The sequence below is a fragment of the Cebus imitator genome, unplaced genomic scaffold, assembly GCF_001604975.1.
Source record: "Cebus imitator isolate Cc_AM_T3 unplaced genomic scaffold, Cebus_imitator-1.0 Scaffold128, whole genome shotgun sequence".
Classification (NCBI taxonomy): Eukaryota; Metazoa; Chordata; class Mammalia; order Primates; family Cebidae; genus Cebus; species Cebus imitator.
In genome coordinates this window covers 3,998,236-4,021,334 of record NW_016107443.1, presented here as the reverse complement: position 1 = coordinate 4,021,334, position 23,099 = coordinate 3,998,236, and the positions used below count along the sequence as shown (strand labels likewise).

At 38.4% G+C, this 23,099-nt stretch overlaps 1 protein-coding gene across 4 annotated transcripts in view; it reads right to left on the bottom strand.

Moving 5' to 3' along the window:
* The window catches only part of CNKSR2 (connector enhancer of kinase suppressor of Ras 2), a 291,896-nt gene extending 287,299 nt beyond the window's left edge, over positions 1-4,597 (bottom strand). For all 4 annotated transcript variants that reach the window (XM_017540689.2, XM_037742810.1, XM_037742811.1 and 1 more), the window contains exon 1: positions 3,999-4,597. In XM_017540689.2, the coding sequence (XP_017396178.1) occupies positions 3,999-4,062 (64 nt within the window). In that variant the 5' untranslated portion in view covers positions 4,063-4,597. The remainder of the gene's footprint in view (positions 1-3,998) is intronic.
* Between the last annotated feature and the right edge of the window lie 18,502 nt (positions 4,598-23,099).

Genomic DNA, 23,099 nt, shown 5'->3' with positions numbered 1-23,099 from the left:
TTGGTTTTTATACCTAAAAGAATGGATTTTATTTTCTGTCCTCAAGATGGCTGAGTCATCAGGACAGAAATGAGAAGTCAGAGGATGCCTCTTGAAGAAATGGTTTATAGTAAACAGGAACGAATACAGCAGTTAATTGTGGAATGGGTTGAGAAAAGACTATCTTAAAAATTTAGATTATTTTAGCAATCATAATAATACAAAATTGGCTGAAGCTAAATCACAGAGATGGTAAGAGAAGACCAGCAAAATGGGGCCTATTGGTTAACTCTGAAAAATCATAATCATTTTATTTGGCCCAGAGAGATTAAAGATCACTGGAAGAATGTAATGTAGGGAGCTGAGTACTGGAAAAATAACTATCTTAGTCATGTGGATATTTTAAATGAGTTTCAGAGTTGGAAAAGATGTAAGAAAAAAAACTGGAATGACTGGGTGTGACATGGAATAGGAAAATTAATAATAAAGTTAATAGCAGGGGCCCTAAAGCATTCAGAGGTTTTTGTTATATTTTAGTGGGCAAAAAAGTAGAGGTCTGGGGTCTCAAACAACTGTAGATTATGAAATATTTCCAGGCCCTGCAAGTGAACAGATAGGAGCTGAGAAATAATTTATTTTAGAGTAACAGACTGAGCAAAAAATTACAACAATTATTGGCCTACTTTCCTGCCTATGGTTTTTTCTAATAACTCATTTGCCTTTATTTACCTTGAAGAGAGTTTATGCTTTAAAATACAAAAACGATAAGAGGACTGGATACAATTTCCAATTGAAGGTTAGTTTCAAATGCTAAATTATGAGTATTTGATTTTCTCCATAAATATTTTTTTATAAAATTAATTCTAAAAATTAATTTGAAGATCTATAAGGTATCTCCAAATAGCCAGAAGCACTGTCAGGATAATTTGGGATATAGCTACTTATTTTACTGACTCATAAGGGGTTCATGTATTTACTGGAAATAACACTGACACTGTGTCATATCCAATTTTTATCGTCAATAGAAAATTTGGTGAGTATTTGATTTTACAAATAATGAAGTTGGTAAGCAAAAGAATGTAAGGATTTTCTTATATCTTTACAAATAATAATATATAAATTTTATGTTTCCATCTCCCTTAAATATTGTAATAAAAATTAATCAAAATGAATCCATTTATACATTGCATCAAAATTGCAATGTATAAATTGTCTCTCATAAATAATTTTGAATATATGCCACTAAAGCTTAATAATCTTGTCAGCTTTTTTTCCCCTTCATTTCCCTCTCTGGGACTGAATTTCTATACCACTTCTATAAATTGTCTAGAATCATAAATATATGGCCATTCCTATTCTTATACACTTAGTGATTCTTCTTCTGTTTAGTGAAGAGACAAATACCCTAGAACGTACCTTACTAAACAGAGTTATATGGTGACCACCTGAAAGCATATGCTTTATGCTTTCAATGTTAAGGATGATGAAACTCTCTCATTAAGAGCATCCTCTGAACAACTCTCACAGTGTTGCAGTTGTTCAAGAGTCTTATTCATTCTTTGGTACTGCCTTTACAACACTATATATTATACAACACTAAATGAGGTTTAGCTATCTCAAAGCTACAGCCTAAATTGGCAGCTGGCTTCTAAACATTACTGCATTACTGCAGGATGAAAAATATTTTTTAAATGTCCTTTGTTAAACTTTATTTGGGGAAAAGGGTAAAGAGAAAAATTAAGGTAACAGTGTAAGTTACAAGTTGAGGAAATGTTCAGTTTATCCAACTTTTTTAAAAATCTCATATGTGTACACAGATACACAAACTCTCTCTTGGCACCAACTGATCTTTTCAAATAGCTCTAAAATGCGACACCAACAGGTATGAAAACAAGGTATTTGACTTACATATAAAAAATGTTTCAAATTACAGCTAATAATGTAACTTCAAAGAAGCTGCATTTTAGGCTAGAAAGATTTTTAAAGGACTGGTATACTGAACAACTAATAATGTGTGTCAGAATATGTGCATCATATATTGTACTTGCTTCAGTGGACCTAAGCTATGGAGAGAGGGGAAACTGCAAGAATGTAACTGGGAAGGTGGGAGGTGGAGATTGAATAAGCAGCACTCACTACAGGCATCATGGGAATTTTTGAAAGGTAGTCTATGAAGGTAATCAGACTGCCATAGAGCCAAGATAGCTTGTCTTTTAATATTTCAGCAACAGACTCAAACTAAAGTAACCTTTTAGAGAAATTCAAAGAAAGCGTTTTTAATTAAGTATTGTTGCTTCCTGCATATGCTCTGGCTCTTTCTTTCCTGACTGAGAAACAGAGAAGGTGGAGAGTGAGGAGAATTGCTGGGAATCTAAGATACTGGAATTTCAATAGCAGATATATATATATAAAGAGAAAAAGCAGCAGAAAAGATGAGCTACTGCAGGACTTTGTCTTAGTCATCTTTATATCCCCCATGGCACCTTAGCCCAATGCACTACACATGGGGGGGCTGTCGATAAATAATGAATTAGGTTTAATTCAATTCACTCACATTTGTACTGTGCTTTGCAGTTACAAAGCAGTTTCCACATATTAGAAAAGAAAAGTAAATGAGGAATAAAGGGGCAAGTACGGGAATAAAAGGAAAGCAAAATAAAGAAAAATCCACAAGAATAAGCAAGCGGCAGAAAAGGCTGGGGAAAAGAATGGGCAAAAAAATTCAGTTTCTCTCTGTCACTCTCAATCCCTCCCAATCACCTCACCTTTTGTTCTAAATTATATGGAGCTTAAAAAGTCTGACTATTAAGCAAGCCCAAGAAGGGGCTCTTTCATCGTAGGAACGGGCATTTTCAGAGATAAGCCTTAGGTCCCTGACTGATCTACCTAGAGTTTGCTCAGGTACGACCTCAAGCAAAGCGCTAACATTTCCCAAGTGTGGCCACGGATCGTTTATTCCATTCCCTCCCATCAATCCCCTTTTCAATTCCCCAAATCTTAGGGAAGAGTTGAGGCTGGGGATCCAAGGGGTTGGTGGGTGAGGGAGTCCTCTACAAGCCCCTAACTCAGACAACAGAGGGAGGTAGTGAGGCAGGAAAGCCCAGGGATTAAAGAAAAAGCTCACGTTTGCGATTAGGAGGGCGAGTGTCTATTAACTGTGGTTATTATAAATCACCAAGGGTAAAAAGGGGGGAATCTTCAAGATGGAAGAAATGTAAAGGTACTTGAATGCGCATCACCTCACACCTAGCTTTAAGCCCTTAATAAAAAGCCGTGAAGTCCAAAAGCACGGTCCAAAACCTCAACTGGCTTGAAAGGGAGAAAGCAGAGAAGGCAAAGGATGCGAGGGGATGCATTGGTGGGAGCCCACAGACACCAGCGAGGATGCTGTACCAGGGGAAGCATGTTTTCCTACGCCCAAAGTAGCACGTACCCCCGCTCTGAGCATCGTCAGCCAAACCTGGGTGTGTGGGGGGGTGCCAGGATCCAAATGGGGGCGGCCGCGTCCTGACCCCATTATGCGGGCTAAAAGTTGCTTGGGAGAGTTGGCGCTGGGGAAGGCACCTGGCAAGGGCGGCCGCCCAAGGGGGCGTCAGCTTTCCCAGGAACAAAGGGTCCAGGGAAGGGCGAACATGGGAGCAGGTCCTGGGGTAGTCCACCCTGAGCTGGGAGATAAGGGTCGCCACGTCCTCGTGGCCCGGGGACACTAAGGGGAGTGGGGAGTACGCAAGATGCGCCGGCATTCCGCCTCCCGGCTTCCTGCTTCCAACCGGGTGGTGCCCGCTGTCCTCTAGCTCTCCGGTGGCTCCGCGCCCCTCTAGCTGGAGACAAAAGGAGACTGGGACCTCAGGCCCCTGCCAGTCCCGGAGGACCCCCGCTAGTTCCCCGCCCCGACGCGTACGACGGTCAGCCACTGGTAGCCGCGGTGGCGGGCTCTGGCGCGGCGGGCGTCCTCTCCTAACCTCGCACTGGTGCCCCGCGCCCCAGTGCCGCCTCACCCTCCCTGCAGCAGGCATTACCTTTCATCCAGTCCACTACTTGACTCGGAGACCATTTGCTCACCGGTTCCATTATCAGAGCCATGGGTACGGGGTCGGTCGGTTCCGCGGGGAGCGCGGACCTCAGACACAAAACGAACTCAGCAGCCCGAGCCGCCCTCAGGTGGGGTCCCTTGCTGGCCGCAGCCTCCCTGGGCGGGCGGCGCGGAGAAAGCTGCTTTTGTGTATCGAGTCTCGCGGCTGTAATGCCTCTTAGCCAACAGCTGGCAGGAGCGGCGACGGGGAGGGAAACGTGCAAGAGTCGCGGCTCCGCGCCGGGTCGGCTCAATTCCCGCTAAGGCGGCGGCGGCTGCTGCTGCTGCTGCCTCCTCCACTCCGCCTGAGTCTTGGTCCCTACCGAGCTTCAGTTCATGGCTTGAGCTGCTGAAGGGTCGCGTCGCCGAGGGAAGGAGCCTCTGCCGCACGCCCTCAGCCAACTTGCCCGCTCGCCTCACGCGCGAGAGTGAAGCCCCCAGCACGACTAGCTGCCCGGCGGAAATGACGAGGGGCCTCCTGCCACCCAAAATATCTCTCCGCAGCCCTCGGGTGCCGGGCGCGCGCGCCACTAGCCCCCCGCCCGCTCGCTGCCGCGCGGTCCCGCCCCCAGGGCCGACGGCAGGCGCGCGAAGCGCCTGCGCGTGCGCGTGCCGGCACGAGGCCGAAGCCCAGGGTCTGTCTGGCAGGCAGACAGGTGCCAGCAGCTCGCAGCCTGGCGTTCCCGCTCTGGGGGCCGTCCGGGAACAGAGGCGCGCGAGGTGCGCGTGCGCGTGCGCTGCGGAGGCGGTGGCTGCGTGAGGCAGAGCCAGAGCCCTGGGTCGGTCAGTCAGTCAATCAGGTGCGGGCCGTTTGAGCACGGCTTTGTGAGGCCTCTGAGGGAACCCGGCGCGGTGGCGGCCATGGCTGGACGGGCCGCCCACCAGTTGAACTTCGACAGCTGAGGCGGCTGAGGAGGTATCTGCGGCCCCACCACCGAGGGGAGGGGGACACCACTGAGCGCGGGGGTTACAGCTAGAGCCTGGGCTTTCCTGGCTCTCGTTTTGGCCTCGCCCTCCCCACTGCTGAGTGGGCTCCGGAGGTGATTCCCGAGACCCGCGTGCGCCTGCAGAGACAGAGGCGTGGATCCCCGTGGACGAGAACGGGGTTCCGCCATCCAGAAACGCTGCTAGTGCTGTCTTCCCGGGGTGATGAGCGGGTCCTGGGAAGTCAGGCGTTGAGGCTGTCACCTGCCAGCTGCTGGTTGTGGTGATCCTGAGACAGATTCTGCCCCAAGTATCATTTTAAGAGGCTCTGTTTCAGGTTTTCGGCCAACTCCTCTAAAGTACCTGTTTTAGAGGATGTCATTTTGTCTTTGATATTCTTATAAATCAGAACCGAAGGGCAACACTGGGATTTAAAATGAGTGACAAATTGTAAACATCTTTCAAAACTCATTTTCTTCAAAAACCATACACAGGCTACTATGCAACCGTTAGTAAAATACAGTTTGCCTAAATGAGGCTTCACTTTAAAAGACAAATATTCCTAGAGTGTAGATGCAAACTCCCTACCACCATTATAGGCGTTTTCTCTGTATCATTGTTAAATAGGTCCATTAAGTAAAAGAGAAACTTTTAAAATAAGCATTCCAGTAATGTCAATAGATTTTGCAAGCTCTTGTGGTAATACGTTTTCTCTTGTTCAATTTTATAAGATGCAGAAATGTCATGTTCTTCAACTGGCATGAGTTGACAACACCCCTCCCCACACACACAAACAGCTAAAACCACAGTAGTTAAAATATTGTGCCGTCTTTAACTGCTGCTTTAAATGCTAGTGATAGAGAACAAGTAAAATTTAAGATGGCCTGTATTTAGGCTTCTTTATTTTTCTAACTATTCAAACAAAAGTATACGCAGAATTTTGGAAAGGCATTTAGTTAATTATCTAGACAAGCCTATACTCAGAGGACACAGAAACAACACCTTCCTTTCATAATCCAGATCGTGGTTGTCACTTACAATTTTTTCTTGGCTAACCAGGTGTGAAAGGTATTATATTTCGGAGTGCTTACATTCCAATAGAGTCTGAGAACATTACATCAATATTTCTAGAAAAGACTGTTTTCAGTGTCAGTAATTTAAGTAGTAGTTTTATATATATTTTTGAAAAGTGTAATGGATACTTTGTGGGGCTTCAGCCATAGGGAGATGTTAAAAGTAATTTTATCAAAATAATACTGCTAATAATAACAATGAATACTGAGCATGGTGCTAACTCCCTTACATATATTTTATCCTCCGAAACAGCTCATCATTAGCCACATTTTACAGATTTGGTAAGACATTTAGATGATTATCTAGACAAGTCTATTACTCAGAGTACACAGAAACAGCACCTTCCTATCACATTCACTTCCTATCTCCAAACCTATTAAACATAATTCAATAAATATTGGATAAATTAATGAATAAGGCTTAAAAACATAATTTATCTGAGATCATGAATGCACCAAGTTAAGGTGATTCCAGAATGTGAACTTCTAAAACTGGCAAAAGGATTTCTATCAGTGTCACAAAATGAACAGTATGAGTGATGGAAAGTCCATTGAGTGTTAACAGAGTATGTCTCATCAGAAGTAACTACAAAGAGGTGTGACAGTCACCCTGAGTGTTCCCTGACCAGAATCTAAACAGCAACTCTGAGGATGAAGGAAATGACTAAATTTGACTGACACACCAAACTGCACCTTGAGGCTGGGCTTGCAGGACAAGCAACCATACTGTGGAAGCAGATTCAAAGTGAAATATTGCTTGCTTAATTAGTGGAATATCAAAACAAATGTCAAAGACCAGGATACAGTAAAAATAAAATAGATGTGTATTTCATGAAAAGACCAGTGCCAAGGAAGAGGGGGAAACAAGATCCCAGAGAAAGATTTTGAGGAAGACCCTAAGTCAGAATTCAGTCATATATGTCCTCCTCTTATTTATGTTGCAGTAAGGAATTAATTTGGTCTAATCACCTAACATTATTTTAAAAAAATATGTCTAAGAACTAATAATGACTGAACCAAAATGTAGGTGTGGAGTTTTACTACCTAATAGATTTTACCAACACCTTAAATATTTGCCCTAAATCCTTCTCCCTGAGGTTTCCTTTACAAAACATAGCATTTGCCTTTGATTTTGACAATACAATAGGCATTAAATACTTCATTTAATTTGTTCAGAACATACTGGCTTTTTCAAATATTCATGATTTGGGGGGAAGAAAAATAAAAGGATTAAATCCTCATTGTCTTCACTCTTTTATTCTTGAACTACAAATGACTCAGCTAAACTTTCCTGCATTTCTCCTTTCACAACTTTTCAAATAAAGTAGGTTTTATTTTTTTTTTGCTTGTTAGTCAAAATGTTAATGTCTCATTCCATTTTTGTAAGTGTAGTGTAATGTGATTATATACAAACTTTAGCAGCTTATTTTTGCCTTCTCCTAATGCAAATACAGCCTCAAGCTTAGGAGAAAGTATGTTGTCATAAAATACATACTAAAACATAATGCACTAAATAGTATGATGTCACACTTACTTCAATAGGCCAGGTATAAAAGAAAAACTGATCATTGGAAGCAGTCTTCGATTCTTTTTGGAAGCAGAAGAGTAGAAATATTAAATTAATTGAAAATATAACTTGTGAGCTATTTGCATCCATATCAAAATGAATCACTTTAAATGATCTTTTTATTTTAAAAATAATCTTGCGTCAATTTATGGCACTAGTTGTTATAGTTTGGTCTTTTCTAATCATCTTCTTCTAGATTTCACAAGTCTCTTGACCAAAATATTATGTTAAGGTTTTATAGTAAAAGTAGTGATTTTAATTAGCTTCGATATGGAATTTGCAAATGGTTTTCTAACTAGACGTTGGGTGCTCAAAAGATCTGACTTTTAGAGGTTAGGCCACATAGGGAGGGAGCATTCAACTGGAAGAAGGACCTTCAAGGCTTTGTCTCTTTGGGGCCAAGGAAAGGAGTAAAAAATACGAATGTTTCTTCTTGAGCTGCACGCTTAGTATCTCTGACCCCTATGTTGTCCAACCTAGGATATCTTATAGGGGTCATAATTTTCACTTAGTGTTTTTTCCTGCAAAGATGCTTGCTCCGCATCAGGCCTCAGACTTATCGTATAAGATATATTTTAGTGTTTTTAGTTAACATTTAGGCAAAATGTCTTGCATAGCCCTTTCTGGTAGTTTTCCTCGTTTGCTTAGATTTCATATTTTTTGCTATAGCTTTCTGTTTGATTTTTTTAGAATTCTTGCCATTTTAACGAGTAATATTGTATCAAACTCTTTTCTCTCTTTTATCTGTTGTCTTTTAATGGGTAGTGAGACGTGACAACACAGAACAGCTGTGAGGGTAGTCCATTACCTAAAATAGAGGAAAGGATAGGAACCTCCTTTTTCCACTTATTTTTACCCAGACCTTTCCTACAATTTCAAAAGCTGGTGTTCTATGCTCACCCAAACTGTATCCCTTGATCAGAAAAAATTAATTAGGCATTTCTGGTAAGACTAGTAAACAAAACCATTATTCCCAAGAACAATATGTAAAACTTGCTCCAGGGAAATCTTAGCAAAATTTCTGAAACAATTTCTTTGCAGCGTAATCCAACTAACAGCTATGAATTAAGAACCAAAGCCTCTGATATAACCAACTACTAGATAGCAATCTATCTAAGCTTCCAATCATCAGAAAAGCAAGTAGAAAGAGACCTTAACTGTAAATGGGCCTTCAGTGCACTGCCCTGGGCCAAATCTCCCTCTAGATTAACAGGGAGAAACACCCAGAGAGGATAATTAAATTAGTAGAATCCTTTCTTTCCTGTTCTGCCTCTAGGGTAAACTGTATTAAATCAAGCCATGTCCTTTCTTGACCAAGATATACAGCAGTACTCCCTGGGTGAGGAGAAATTGGCTTGAGTTGAGGTTATCCCAATAGGGTTTTATAGGGCTCTTTACAGGGCTCCTCCGTGCTGCATAATCACAATCTAATAAAAATCCCAGAGCCCGCCAAGATTAGGAAAACTAGCTTTCTTAACACATAAAGCCCTAGACCACCAGGGAAGTTTTCAATGCACTTGTCAGCCATAATAACAGACATATAAACTCACTATTCAACAGACATTTCTTTGAGCACAATGTGCTACTCAAGTTGTAACCTTTGATCAGAAAAATTAGCTTGATTTTGTGGATGCAAAGATGACCAAGATTTTCATAGACTGGTAGCAGAAACAGAAACATTTAGTTAATTTAATAGTATAATGGGATATGTGCAATGATAGATGTGTCCAGTGATAATGTGAAGAGAAGTACCCAGCAGCTGGGAGGAAGACTATATGGAAAGGATAATGCCTGGATTAGATTTTAAAGGATGACAGCCAGGCAGTAGTGCAGAAGCAAGTTTATAGGTAGAAGTACAGTGCAATCAAAGTTATATAGCACTATGTATAGGTACCTGGATTGCTGGCATTAAAAACCAAAGCAAGATGTGACAGGAGATGAGGTGGGAGGGATAGGCAATAGCCAGATTATGGAAAAAATCAAACTGTCCAAGATAGAGCCATTTAAGGATTTTAAGAAGTGGAGTAACTTGGTCATATTTATGTTTTATATAGTCTACTCTGGCAACCATGGAGAAAACAGATTCAAGAGAGATAAGATGCAATTAGGAGGATTTGGCAATAGTCGTGAACAGATGACTCAAGTCAGAAATAGGGCAGTGGAGGTGGGGATGAAGAGAAAATATATTTAATAAATATCCAGGAGAACTTGGTTATTGATTAGATACAGGAGATTAGGAAAAGAGCAATATCAAGAATGATTCCTGGGATTCTAGCTTGGGTAAATGGGTAAATTATTTATCCTCCATATAACATAAAAAATAAAGGGAGCAGACTTGGGAGGGGAAAGTGATCTGAGATATTAGTTCTGTTTTGGACATTCTAAAGATGAAATACCTATAGGACAGTCAAGAAGGGATTTCCAGTAGGTAGCTTCTGTGCTCACGTATAGGAATGTGAAGCTGAGTATGGGCTAAAGATACAGGTTTAAGAGTCACTATTAAAACAAGAATATGGATGAGACAGAGAGGATGTCAGATGCTCCATTGAGGAAGTCCACAGAAGAGAAAGAGAAGATATGTAAGTTATAAGAAGAATCAAGAGAATGCAGTGTCATGATACCCCAGTGAACAAAGAATTTCAAGTAGAAACAAGTGAAAAATTGTGTGAAGTGCAAAAATGTTGCTGCTCCAATGAGAACTGAAAAAAGAATATGGTAGTTTTGTCAGTTTTTATATCCTTTATGGTGTTATTAAGGTCTGTGAAAGAACTGGACGTCAGAATAGGGAGGCTTGTTATATAGGACATTATTATTTTCATAAGTTGATTTTCTATCTTTCCCCATAGCCTACCTATGTGTATATTTTATTCAGATAGATCCACAATGAATGACTGCAATTCTTCAATTTACCCACTACCACTTGCATTGATGTTTTCTGATAAAATCTCAGATACTACTAATGACACCTACTCTTATCTGATTGTACTTTACCACTTCTGGTAGTATGATGGCACTCTTTAAACTGTACTGGCTTTGAGATCCCCCCTCCGTCAGTTGTAGGGGAACAGCTTTGCCATGGCACCCTGGGATCTTACACATCTCCACATAAGCCATGTAGACAAACATCAGTTACATTGTGACACATGTTTTTGCTGAATTCCCTACAATCCTACCTGAAACATGGCAAGACAGTCAGTCCAGTGAAGAACTATCCCAAGTCAGTTTTTCATCTGCCACCCTGGTTCCAGTAAAGCATGGGACTTTCCATCTTACCCCAACTTCAGATACAGTTTCAGACTAAAAATGGTTTAGCTGTAGTTTAGAATTGTTCTTCAATAACAGAGTGGCCCAACATATGTGTCTTCTATCATCTGTCTCTTAGGATTTGGCATCATCCTATGGGACTAGGGACATGGGGAGCTGACACCGTGCTGATTTTGCACTGCTGTCTGTGTAAATAATAAACTTTCTTAATCTATTCAGAGTTGTCTCTTTACTGGCCAAATCTATGGAAGTGTGACAAGCCAACTTAGCAGCTGTTACCATGCTTCTGCTTAGGTACTGCTTGACCACTTGGCACAGATCTTATCTAGGAAACCCATAAATACTCCCAAAAGAAGTGAGATCTGCTGAACCTCTGCCTGGATAAACTAGGCCAGTCCAGCCTGCCCTAGTAAATCAGCAGCAGCAGTGGCAGCAGCAACAACTCGATTTCAAATTTGAAAAGACTACATTTTTCCTAATCATTAGGGCTTCCTAAGATAACCCATAATTAATAAAAATCCTGTGTTGATATTTCAGAATAGGAAACAAAAGAAAGAGTCTGATCTAAAGCCTTTATTATGAGCTTTAATATTATTTACAAAACACAGAAGTTTGGGGAATGCTCTCACATTCAAGATGATAGGTCCATTTTCATCTGAACATTTAGCAGTCTTACTTGGAAGTGGCAAATGTAAACTGGCAAAATTCATGCTGGATAAGCGGAAAAGTCCTGTTCATAGGTTAACTGGTATATCTTGATAGATCAAAAATTTTAATGTAAAAAGTGCCTAAGGTAAGAGAGCGATTGTTTAATATTTGGCTAATAATTGACAGACTACAGAGTATTAAAGATGGAGAATGGGAAAGATAGTTTCTTTTCTCCATAGGTTTTTGTCTTTTTTTCTCAAATAAGTCTTATTTACTTCTAGGAAGATTGGGTAATTTAGGATACTCATACCAAGTTGGAACAAAATCAGTTATTTCTACTGACCAGGAACTGTATCCAGAAAGAGAGAGAGAGGCATTTAAGCGTGTCCTTGATTTTGAAAGAAAACAGTTATTTTGGTAATGTAATGAAAATATTTTGGTTTAATTACTCGTAGAAACTATTTCAAATATTTTATAATACAATGCAAGCTGTTATTTATTGATTTTTCAAAGTTAGCATGTACTCTGTATAGGCCCCATGCTAAGCACTATCAATACAAAAATGAGTAAAACATGGTTTCTGTCCTCAAAACCTATAAACCAAAAAAGCATACAAATATATATTTTTGATGTAATGTAGCAAGTGAAATGACAGAGACATACAAAAGTATTATGGATGTATGTCACAGTATGAAAATATAAGTACCAAATTAATAAATAAAAAAGCATCTCTCTATATGGCAACGGAGAGCAAGCAATCAGGCAAGAGAAAAAAAATAAATTATCCAAATAAGAAAAGAAGGAGTCAAACTATCTCTCTTCACAAACAATATGAGTCTATACTTAGAAAACCCTAATGACTCCACCAAAAGATTACTAGAACTGATAAACTATTTTAGCAAGATTTCAGGATACAAAATCAATGCACAAAAATTGGTAGCATTTCTATACACCAATAATGTCCAGGCTGAGAGTCAAATCAAGAACATAATCCCATTTGGAATAGCCACAAAGAAAACTGAATGCCTAGGAATACAGCTAACCAACAAGATGAAAGATCTCTACAAAGAAACCATGCTGAAAGAAATCAGAGATGACACACATAAATGGAAAAACATTCCATATTAATGGATTAGAAGGATCAATATTGTTAAAATGGCCATATTACCCAAAGCAATTTACAGATTTAATGCTATTCCTATCAAACTATGAACACCATTCTTCACAGAATTAGAAAAAGATATTCTAAAATTCATATGGAATCAAAAAAGAGGCTGTATAGCCAAAGCAATCCTAAGCCAAAAGAATAAAGCCAGAGGCATCACACTACCCACCTTCCAACTATACTGTAATGCTACAGTAACCAAAACAGCATGATACTGGTACAGAAACAGATGCATAGACCAATGGAATAGAATAGAAAACTCAGAAATAAAGCCACACACTTACAACCATCTGATCTTTGACAACAAAAGGCCAAAAAAAGCAATGGAGAAAGGACTTTCTATTCAATAAATGATTCTGGCTTAGCTGTATGCAGAAGAATAAAACTGGACCCTTACATTTCACCATATACAAAAGTTAACTCAAGATGGATTAAAGATTTAAATGTAAGGCCTCAAACAATAAAAATCCCATTAGAAAACCTAGGAAATATTCTTCTCAACATTGGCTTTAGCAAAGAATTTTTGGCTCAGTCCCTAAAAGCAATTGCAACAAAAACAGAAATTGGCAAGTGGGACCTAAACAAACTAAAGAGCTTCTTCACAGAAAAAAAAAAAAAAAAAAAAAAAAAAAAATGATCCACCGAGTAAACAGATAACCTACAGAATGGGAGAAAAATATTTGCCAACTATGCATCTCATAAGGGTCTAGTATCCAGAATCTATAAGGAACTTAAATAAGCAAAAATCAAGTAACCCCATTAAAAATGAACAGAAGATATGAACAGACACTTCCCCAAAGAAGACATATAAGCACCCAGCAAACTCATGAAAAAATGCTCATCATAATTAATGATCAGAAACTGCAAATCAAAACCACAATGAGATACCATCTTGCAACAGTCAGAATGGCTACTATTAAAAAGTCAAAAAACAGCAGATGCTAGTGAGGCTGCAGAGAAAGGGGAACACTTATAGGCTGTTGGTGGGAAAGTTAATTGCTCCAGCCACTGTGGAAAGAAGTTCAGAGATTTCTCAAAGACCTTAATACAAAACAATCATTCCACCCAGCAATCTCATTACTGGGTATATACCCAAAGGAAAATAGATCATTATACCAAAAAGACACATGCACTGATATGTTCATTGCTGCACTGTTCACAATAGCAAAGATATGAAATCAACCTAGGTGTCAATCATTGGTGGAATGAATAAAGAAAAAATATTGTACATAAAACACCATGAAATACTATGCAGCCACAAAAATATGTCCTTTCCAGAACATGGTTGGAGCTGGAGTTAATGCAGGAACAGAAAACCAAATACCACATGTTCTCACTTATAAGTGGGAGCTAAACGTTGAGCAAACATAGACATAAACGTGGGAACAGTAGACACGGCAAATCACTGCACATGAGTGAGACACCTCCTCATCACTGTACTGGTGAGGAGGCTTGGGTTCAAATACTATCTTTTGGGAACTATGCTCACTACCTGGGTGAGATATACCCATGTAACAAACCTGAACATGTATCCCCTGTATCTAAAATAAAAGTTGAAAAAAAGATGGCAACATAATTTGTATATTTTGTTTTGTCTCCATTCAGCAAACATTTATTAAATGGTTATTATGTACCATGTATAATGCTTCATCTCATCCATATTAAATTGTTACCATGTACCAGGTACTAGGCTAAGCACCATGGGTAAACCAATGAATGTAATGGACATAGTTCTTGTCCCTATGGAGCTTAGAAATCATACAATATACTAGTAATCAAAAAATATATGTATTAACTCAAATTATGAAAAGCACTGGCACGAAGTGTACAACGTATAGTGATAGAAAACAACTGGAGTGAAGGAAAGGAAACTCCCTAAGATGATCAGAAAATACTTCTCTGAGTAGGTGACTTTTCAGCATAGTCTTGAGATATAAGAAGAATATAGGCATGGAAAGAGCAGAAATAGCTCATTCAAGGGAGAAATAAAAGCATGTGTGAAATCTCTGAGGCATAAAGAATTTGAGATGATTGAGGAATAGAAAGGAAATCAGTGTGGCTGAATAGTGAATGGGCAAAGGACATTAAAAGAGGCTAGATAAGCAGACTGGAGTTAGAGAAAACAGGGTTGTAATCTATGTGATAACTATCTTAAAGTGCAGTGACAAGCCATTGAGAATTGTAAGCAGGTCAGAAATATGATATGACTTACTTTTAAAATTATATAAGGAGATTCACTTTTAGAAAGATCCAGTAGACATACCTTTCCCTATTTCCTCTATTAAGTACACCCAAAAACCCTGAACATTATATGTATGTATAACATAAGAAGACTGAAAGGTGGAGAGAAGAAAGCAGAACAAGAAGTTAACTCAGAACCAAGGAATAACATTTTGGTGAGTTCTTCAGGTTTTTAATTTTTTTACCTGATACATTTCATACTTTGAGCTGAAGAAGCCAGAAACCTGGAAATGCCAAAGATGCAGACAAAAAGGGTCTAAGAAAAGCCTGCTCTATCAAAGTGACGAGGAAAGGGGCAGCCAAGAAAGATAGGAAATGTTCATAAAATAACCACTCTACTCCAACCACAGAAAAGACTGTGGCCCTATTCCCACCCATGCCAACAAAGTAAAAGTAGAGAGCCTAGACTTCCATCTTTGCCAGGCTGTATCAAGGCACCCAACCCCCGCTGCCATGGTGGACAGAGTCAGAGAAGAACAAGTAGGAACTGGGAGTTTCATTTCTGCCAGGCAGTAATGAGCCCCCTACCCGTCTGCAGTGTCAATAGAACCTGGACTTCTACCTCCATCCAGCAGCAATGGAGTGCCCCCTCTCCCCTGGGATGGTGTCAGAGGAGTCCTTGTGGAAAGTTAAGACTTTGACCACTGCCAAGCAGTAATTAGGCCACCTCCCACCCCATGATGTCAGCAGAAACCAAGTGGTGACCTTAAGTAATGAACTATTCTTATCCATCCTAGCCAGGAGGTATTTGTGGAAGCCAGTAGGAAAGTTAGACCTCCAACCATAGTTCAGATAGCTCAGTAGTAATGAAAAGCCCCATCTTAGGTGTCTTTGAAGGCTGAATGGGAAGCCTGGACATTTACCACACCTGGATGAAAGAAGGCAGTGTCTTGCTTCCTCTGCTGGATCTGTGTCACAGAAAGCAAATTAAAAGAAGGTTTATATAAGACCCAAAGGCTCACAACATAATACCCCCAACATCTAGGTTTCAACTGAAATTCACTTGTCAGACCAATAACTAGGAAAATTTCAAACTGAATGAAAGATGATCAATAGAGGCCAACATGATTACAGAAATACTAGAATTATCTGACAAAGATAAAAGTTAAATAGTGGTTACCAGGGACTAGGGGAAGGCAAATGGGGAGTTGTTGCCTAATGGGTAAGTTTTGGAAAGGAATAGTGGAGATACCACTACATTTTGCATGTAAAATGGTAATTTTGTTATGTGTATTTTACCAAAATAAAAAAATACAAGAAAAGGCAAAAAAGAGGAAACCATAGAAAGAAATGGCACATTTTTTAAGTGTTGAAAAAAAAAGTACTCTCAATCCAGGATTCTATATTCAGCATATTCTCTTAAGAATGACAGATAAATCAAGATATCCTCAGATGAAGGAGAACTAAGAAATTTTGCCAGCAGATATGACATAAAAAATGGGTAAAGGAAGTTCTCTACATAGCAAAGAAATCGTAGAAGGAAGAATAATGAAACGTTAGGAAGAGAAAACATAGGAAGCAAAAATATGGATAAATAAAGTATAGACTTTCTCTGCTTGAGTTTTCTGTTATGGTTTATAGTTTCAGCAAAAATTATAACATTAATGTGGTTTTCAATGTATGTAGATGGTATATATGACTAGGGAGTATAAATAGGGAAATTAAAGTCATGTAAAGGTAAGCTTTCTAAAATTCATTTGAACTGGTAAAATCTTGACATTAGTAGACTATGATAAGTTATGTTTATATATTGTAATACCTACAGTAACCACTAAAGACCTATAAAACAGATGCACTCAAAAACATTGTAGATAAAATGAAACTTTACAAATATTCACATAACTCGTAGAAAGGTGGGGAAAAGAAAACAAAAGAAAAACAGAACAGAGAAAAATAAAATGCTACACTTAAGCACCACACATCAATAATTATCTCAAATATAAATGAGCTAAGTATACAAATAAAGAGTGCAGAGTAGATTTAAAAATATGACCTAACTATATGTTTTTTATGGGAAACTCACCTCAAATATAATGATATAGATAGAAAGTAAAAGGATGGAAAAAGATATACTATGCAAATGAAGTAGACTTCAAAGGGGAAGAAAACTAAAGGGGCAAAATAGAAGGCTGGTATACTCATTTTATGTGGTGGAGAGTTAAGGGATGCTTTACGTAGTTGGTGGAAAAAAATCATCTAAATATATTCCTTAAAGTTATAATGGTAAGCAATAAAGGGGCTGAAAATTAAAACAACAAATGACATTGGGGGAAATGAACGAAACAGTAGAAGTGTAAGCTAGCTAAATACTCTTATTCCATGTTGAAAAGTCTTGGGATAATGCTCCAAATTAACAAATCTACGAATACAATCAGCTTAAATGAGGTAAAAAGGAAGTGCATAAGGATGAGGCAGCGGACCATGGTTTTTTCATTGTAATTACTTATAAACCATTTTCATATCTGTAACTTAAGTAAATATTTTTAAAATATTTTATTTTTTATAGAGACTGGGTCTTTCTCTGTCACTCAGGCTGCAGTGCAGTTGCATGATCATAGCTCAGTGTAACCTTGAACTCCTGGGCTCAAACAATCCTCCCACCTCAGCCTCCTGAGTAGCAAGGACTACAAGCATGCACCATGCCCAGCTGATTTTTAAAAACTGTTTTGTAGAGAAAAGGTCTTGCTATTTTGACCAGGCCGGTCTCAAACTCCTGGCCTTAAGAAATCCTCCCACCTCAGCCTTGCAAAGCACTGAGAATACAAGCACGAGTCACTATACTGGCCTAAAAATATTTTAAATAAAATAAGAAGTCTCTACTGTGACTTACTAGAGCATAAAGACTGAAGTCCATTGCATGGTGGTCATTTACAAGATGACCTCAATCTAGCTGTACCTCTCTATTTCCAACCATACTTTCAGCACAATTTATGTTTTAGCTACATCAGAAAACATAATCTTGTTTCTCTTGTTTATCTCTCCCTCAAGCACCATTTTCACTCATCAAGACTACTGAAATGTATCTTCCTCTATGGAATCTTTTCCAAATCAACCACTCGCTCACTTCCAAGGATAGAATTCTTATCTGCTTTTGAGCATGTTTTATTTTCACTCCATTTTTATATGCAATGGGTATACAGTATACTTTCTGAGTGGAAGTAAAATAGAACATGAACTCTCTGAATTCAAAGTAGAAAAAATTTCACATATTCATAGGTAAAAAGCACAAGAATTGTACATGTAATATGAAAATATAGGGACATCCACATTTAAAAAGGGATATTTGTTAGTAGGAAAGTACAGTCTGTCCCCCTGGAAATTCTAATCGATCGCATTTTATGACAAATTCTCCTTTCTCCCTGACTTCATGAAAATTCACCATATGTCTCCTAAGTCAGAAACCTTATTTTCAGAACAATATATTATCTCTAAGCTTGTCTGAAGCAGCACGATTTTTCTCATTAGAGAAAATGTCCTATATCATTCAATTATAAATTAATTCAATTTTTATGAGATTTGAAATCTGATAAGAGAAATACAAATTGGTTGATAATGAAAATTTTACAGCATTTTTTTGCTTTCCAAGCAAATAATTTTGCAAAAATCCTATATGAAAGCGTAATTATCAAGCTCTTTTCCATTAGCATGTGACTACTTTTAATTTTCAACAAAAACAATCTGATTTTTGTTTTATGGCAGATTATGGCCATTACAAAAAGGAGTGTGTTACTACTTGTTTGCCTTCGAATGTGTCTAGATTTTTAAATTGTTATCAATGACTGGTTGTTCTGATATGATGACTCTTAGGGTACCAGATGTCTGGCAATTTGGAAATAAAGATTTATGGCTTTACATCTGCCTAGCTATTAATCTGAATGTGTAAATTCAAAAGGCAAAGTTAAGGATGATTTTAGTAGCAAAACTTCTTAATTTTCATTGAAGTGTATGTCCTCATCAAAATTATCTCATAGAGCTAGCTGCATAAATTACATTCTTATAACTTACCTGAAAATACATTTTTTATAAAAAAGATCACAATTTTACCAAAACATGTAGAATTGCAAAGCAATATGATGTACTTAGAGAGACAGCTGAATTAAGGGTGAGAAGAGCTAGAATTTATGCATAATTTCAAGTTTAGGGCTCTATAATATTGTGTAAATTATATAACCCCACTAACCCTTGCGATTTTCATTGGAAATATGGGGATTCCCATCTCTTAGAATTGTTATGAGGCTCAAGTGAGAAAATATATAATCATTATGAACTATACAAATGTATAGTAATGCTGTTATGCAAGTTGTGTACCATTCATAGTATAAAATAACTAAATATCCTCAAGACTGGATACTCTTTAAGGTAATCTTTAAGGTTAACTTTGGTAGTCAAAACTCATTTGAAACCAAGTCTAACCAGTAAATTTGATGCTCCAACTAGCGAACACTGTTTTTGGTTAAAGAAAAAAAAGAATAACTATAAAATAGACATTTTAAAAATAATGCCACTTTAAATTACTGAAGGCAAAGTTTTAAAAGTTCCTGAATATTTTGAATTATATGAATATTCCAAAAATGACCATTTTGAGTGCTTAACACCAGTGGATTATATTTCCTTGGTTATGTTTCTCACAAAAATTTGTTTATCTGCATTTTAGGAATATTTCTGCATAAGCTCCTAGATTATTCTATTTTCAGTCTTATGTTTGGTTTGAAATACTACTCTACAAAAAATTAAAGTAGAGCACAAAATAATCAAGTATATTTGTTTGCAAAATGAGAAATCGAAATATTCATTCATTTGCTGTGCAGAAGCTCTTTAGTTTAATTAGATCCCATTTGTCTATTTTGGCTTTTGTTGCAGTTGCTTTTGGTGTTTTAGTCATGAAGTATTTGGCCATGCCTATGTCCTGAATGGTGTTGCCTAGGTTTTAATCTAGGGTTTTTGTGGTTTTAGGTCTTATGTTTAAGTCTTTAATCCATCTTAAGTTAATTTTTGTAAGGAAGGGTTCCAATTTCAGTTTTCTGCACAAGGGCTAGGCAGTTTTCTCAGCACCATTTATTAAATAGGGAATCTTTCCCCCATTACTTGTTTTTGTGAGATTTATCAAAGATCAGATGGTTGTAAATGTGTGGCGTTATTTCTGAGGCCTCTGTTCTGTTCCATTGGTCTATATATCTGTTTTCGTACCAGTACCATGCTGTTTTGGTTACTGTAGCCTTGTAGTATAGTTTGAAGTCAGGCAATGTGATGCCTGCAGCTTTGTTCTTTTTGCTTAGGATTGTCCTGGATATATGGGCTTTTATTTGCTTCCATATGAATTTTAAGGTAGTTTTTTCTATCTCTGTGAAGAAAGTCAATGGTAGCTTGATGGAAGTAGCACTGAATCTATAAAGTACTTTGGACAGTATGGCGATTCTTCCTATCCATTAGGATGGAATGTTTTCCCATTTGTTTGTGTCTTCTCTTATTTCCTTGAGAAGTGGTTTGTAATTCTCCTTGAAGAGGTCCTTCACATCCCTTGTAAGTTGTGTTTATAAGTATTTTATTGTCTTGTAGCAATTGTGAATGGGAGTTAACTTGATTTGGCTCTCTGTCTATTATTGGTGTATAGGAAGGCTTGTGATTTTTGCACACTGATTTTGTATCCTGAGACTTTGCTGAAGTTTCTTATCAGCTTAAGGAGTTTTGGGGCTGAGACAATGGGGTTTTTGAAATATACAGTCAGGCCAAGAAACTATCATCAGAGTGAACAGGAAACCTACATGGGAGAAAATTTTTGCAATCTGTCCATCTGAGACAGATCTACAAGGAACTTAAACAAATTTACAAGAAAAAAAAAAACAACCCCATGAAAAAGTGGGCAAAGGATATATCAGACACTTCTCAAAAGAAGACATTTATGCAACCAACAAACATATTTTAAAAAGCTCATCATCACTGGTCATTAGAGAAATGCAAATCAAACCACAATGACATATCATCTCATGCCAGTTAGAATGGCAATCATTAAAAAGTCTGGAAACAACAGATCCTGGTGAGGATGCAGAAAAATTGGAATGCATTTACATTGTTGGTGGGAGTGTAAATTAGTTCAACCATTGTGGAAGACAGTGTGGTGATTCCTCAAGGATCTAGAACCAGAAATACCATTTGACCCATCAATCCTATTACTGGATATGTAACCAAAGGATTATGAATTATTCTACTATAGAGATACATGCACATGTATGTTTATTGCAGCAGTATTTACAATAGCAAAGACTTGGAACCAACCCAAATGCCCATCAATGATAGACTGGATAAAGAAAATGTGTCACATATACACCATGGATTACTATGCAGCCATAAAAAAAAAGAATGAGATCACGTTCTTAGCAGGGACATGGATGAAGCCAGAAACTATCATTGTCAGCAAACTACACAAGAACAGAAAACCAAACACTGCATGTTCTCACTCATAAGTGGGAGTTGAGCAATGAGAACACATGGACACAGGGAGGGGAACATCACACCTCAGGGTCTGTTGGTGTGTGGAGTGCAAGGGGAGGGATAACATTAGGACAAATACCTAATGCATGCAAGACTGAAAGCTAGATGATGGGTTGATGGGTGCAGCAAACCACCATGGGACATGTATACTTATGTAACAAATCTGCACATTCTACACATGTATCCCAGAACTTAAAATATAATAATAATTTTAAAAATAAAAGAGCATGTCGATGTTAGCTGAAACAAAATATTGCAAGACACTTGCCTGAGCAGTTGTTCTCATATGAATATATCACATATATAATCATTATAATGCTTGCCAATACTTCTGTTCAGGGTACCCCAGGTTTACTAGTATCTTCAGCACCTCCTAGTCATCAATTATGTATTCTGTTAACATTAAATATTAAAACCTTTAGTACTACTTTCAGCTTTTCCCCCAAACTGGCAAATTTTAAAATCCATTTTTAAGTTTTAAAAATTGCTGGTCAATAGATCACTGTTCTTCCTTCTGCTTAAAAAAAGCTCAGGCCATCATGTATTGTTTTCCTAAATGCCCATCATAACTCTAATAAGTAGATTAAAGGTCAAATACATATGTTAGCCTCCAAATATATGCAAAAAATGAATTTGGCATAATTAAATATTTGATCTGTATTTTAAAAATGCTAATAAGGTATAATAAAAAAATATTGCCTTCTCAAAATAATCGTTTGGGTGACTTCTGGTTCTGACAAGATGGAGTAGCCTCATTCCTTCTATGTCCTACCACTCACAACTAAGTAACCTAGATCTAACAATATAACAAGCATAGGAAGACTCTGAAACATTGAAAGAAGCAGGTTGACAGCTAGGTAATTTGTTACTTGAGGAAATACACAGTGGTGAGTTTCCTGGATTTCCTTATTACTTCTTATATATCCTGGACAGAGTAAGGCAAAATCCTCCTATCCAGAACTGTCAACAGGCAAAGACAAGTAAGTTCCAAGAAAAGCCAGTCTCCCCCTCCCACCAAGCCAACAGATCCGGAAAAGTGTGGCCTAACATCAGAAACTTTTTTTGGCAATACCTAAACTACACAAGACAAACAACAATGGAGAAGCAATACCTCACTCCCCCATAGTTTCAGTGATATTCCATTTGGTGCAAGTGACTGGCACTCTAATTTCTGCACTGGATAGTGTCTATAAGCTGAATGGGGATCTGATCTTCCATCCCTTGCCCAGTAGTGGCAGGCAGTGGTTATATGATTCCCCTGTAGAAGTAGTATTGATTGGACCAAGCAGGTTGCTTATCTTCCACCCTCTGCATGGTAGAAGCATGTAGTGCTCTGATTCCTTTACCAGAATACTATTGGTTGTGCTGGGATGGGAGAGAGGAACTTTCATTCCCCACCTGGTAGGAGCACGTAATGTTCAGACTTCCCCACCAGAGTCATTTCAGTGGTATTCAGTGGTGAGCTAAACCTTGAGTTGTATCTAACAGCTATAAGACTTAATGAGGTGGTTGGGGGTGGTGCTTGCCACCAGTAGACTTCACTACTCACCACCTTCTCCATGTCACAGGGCACAGTGAGGAGCTGTACTTTCACTCCCACCTGAGATTAATAAGACTGAATAAGGCAGTGCTAGTCAGTACTAGTAAGCACTCACTGCCTACCCCTGGTGTCGACAA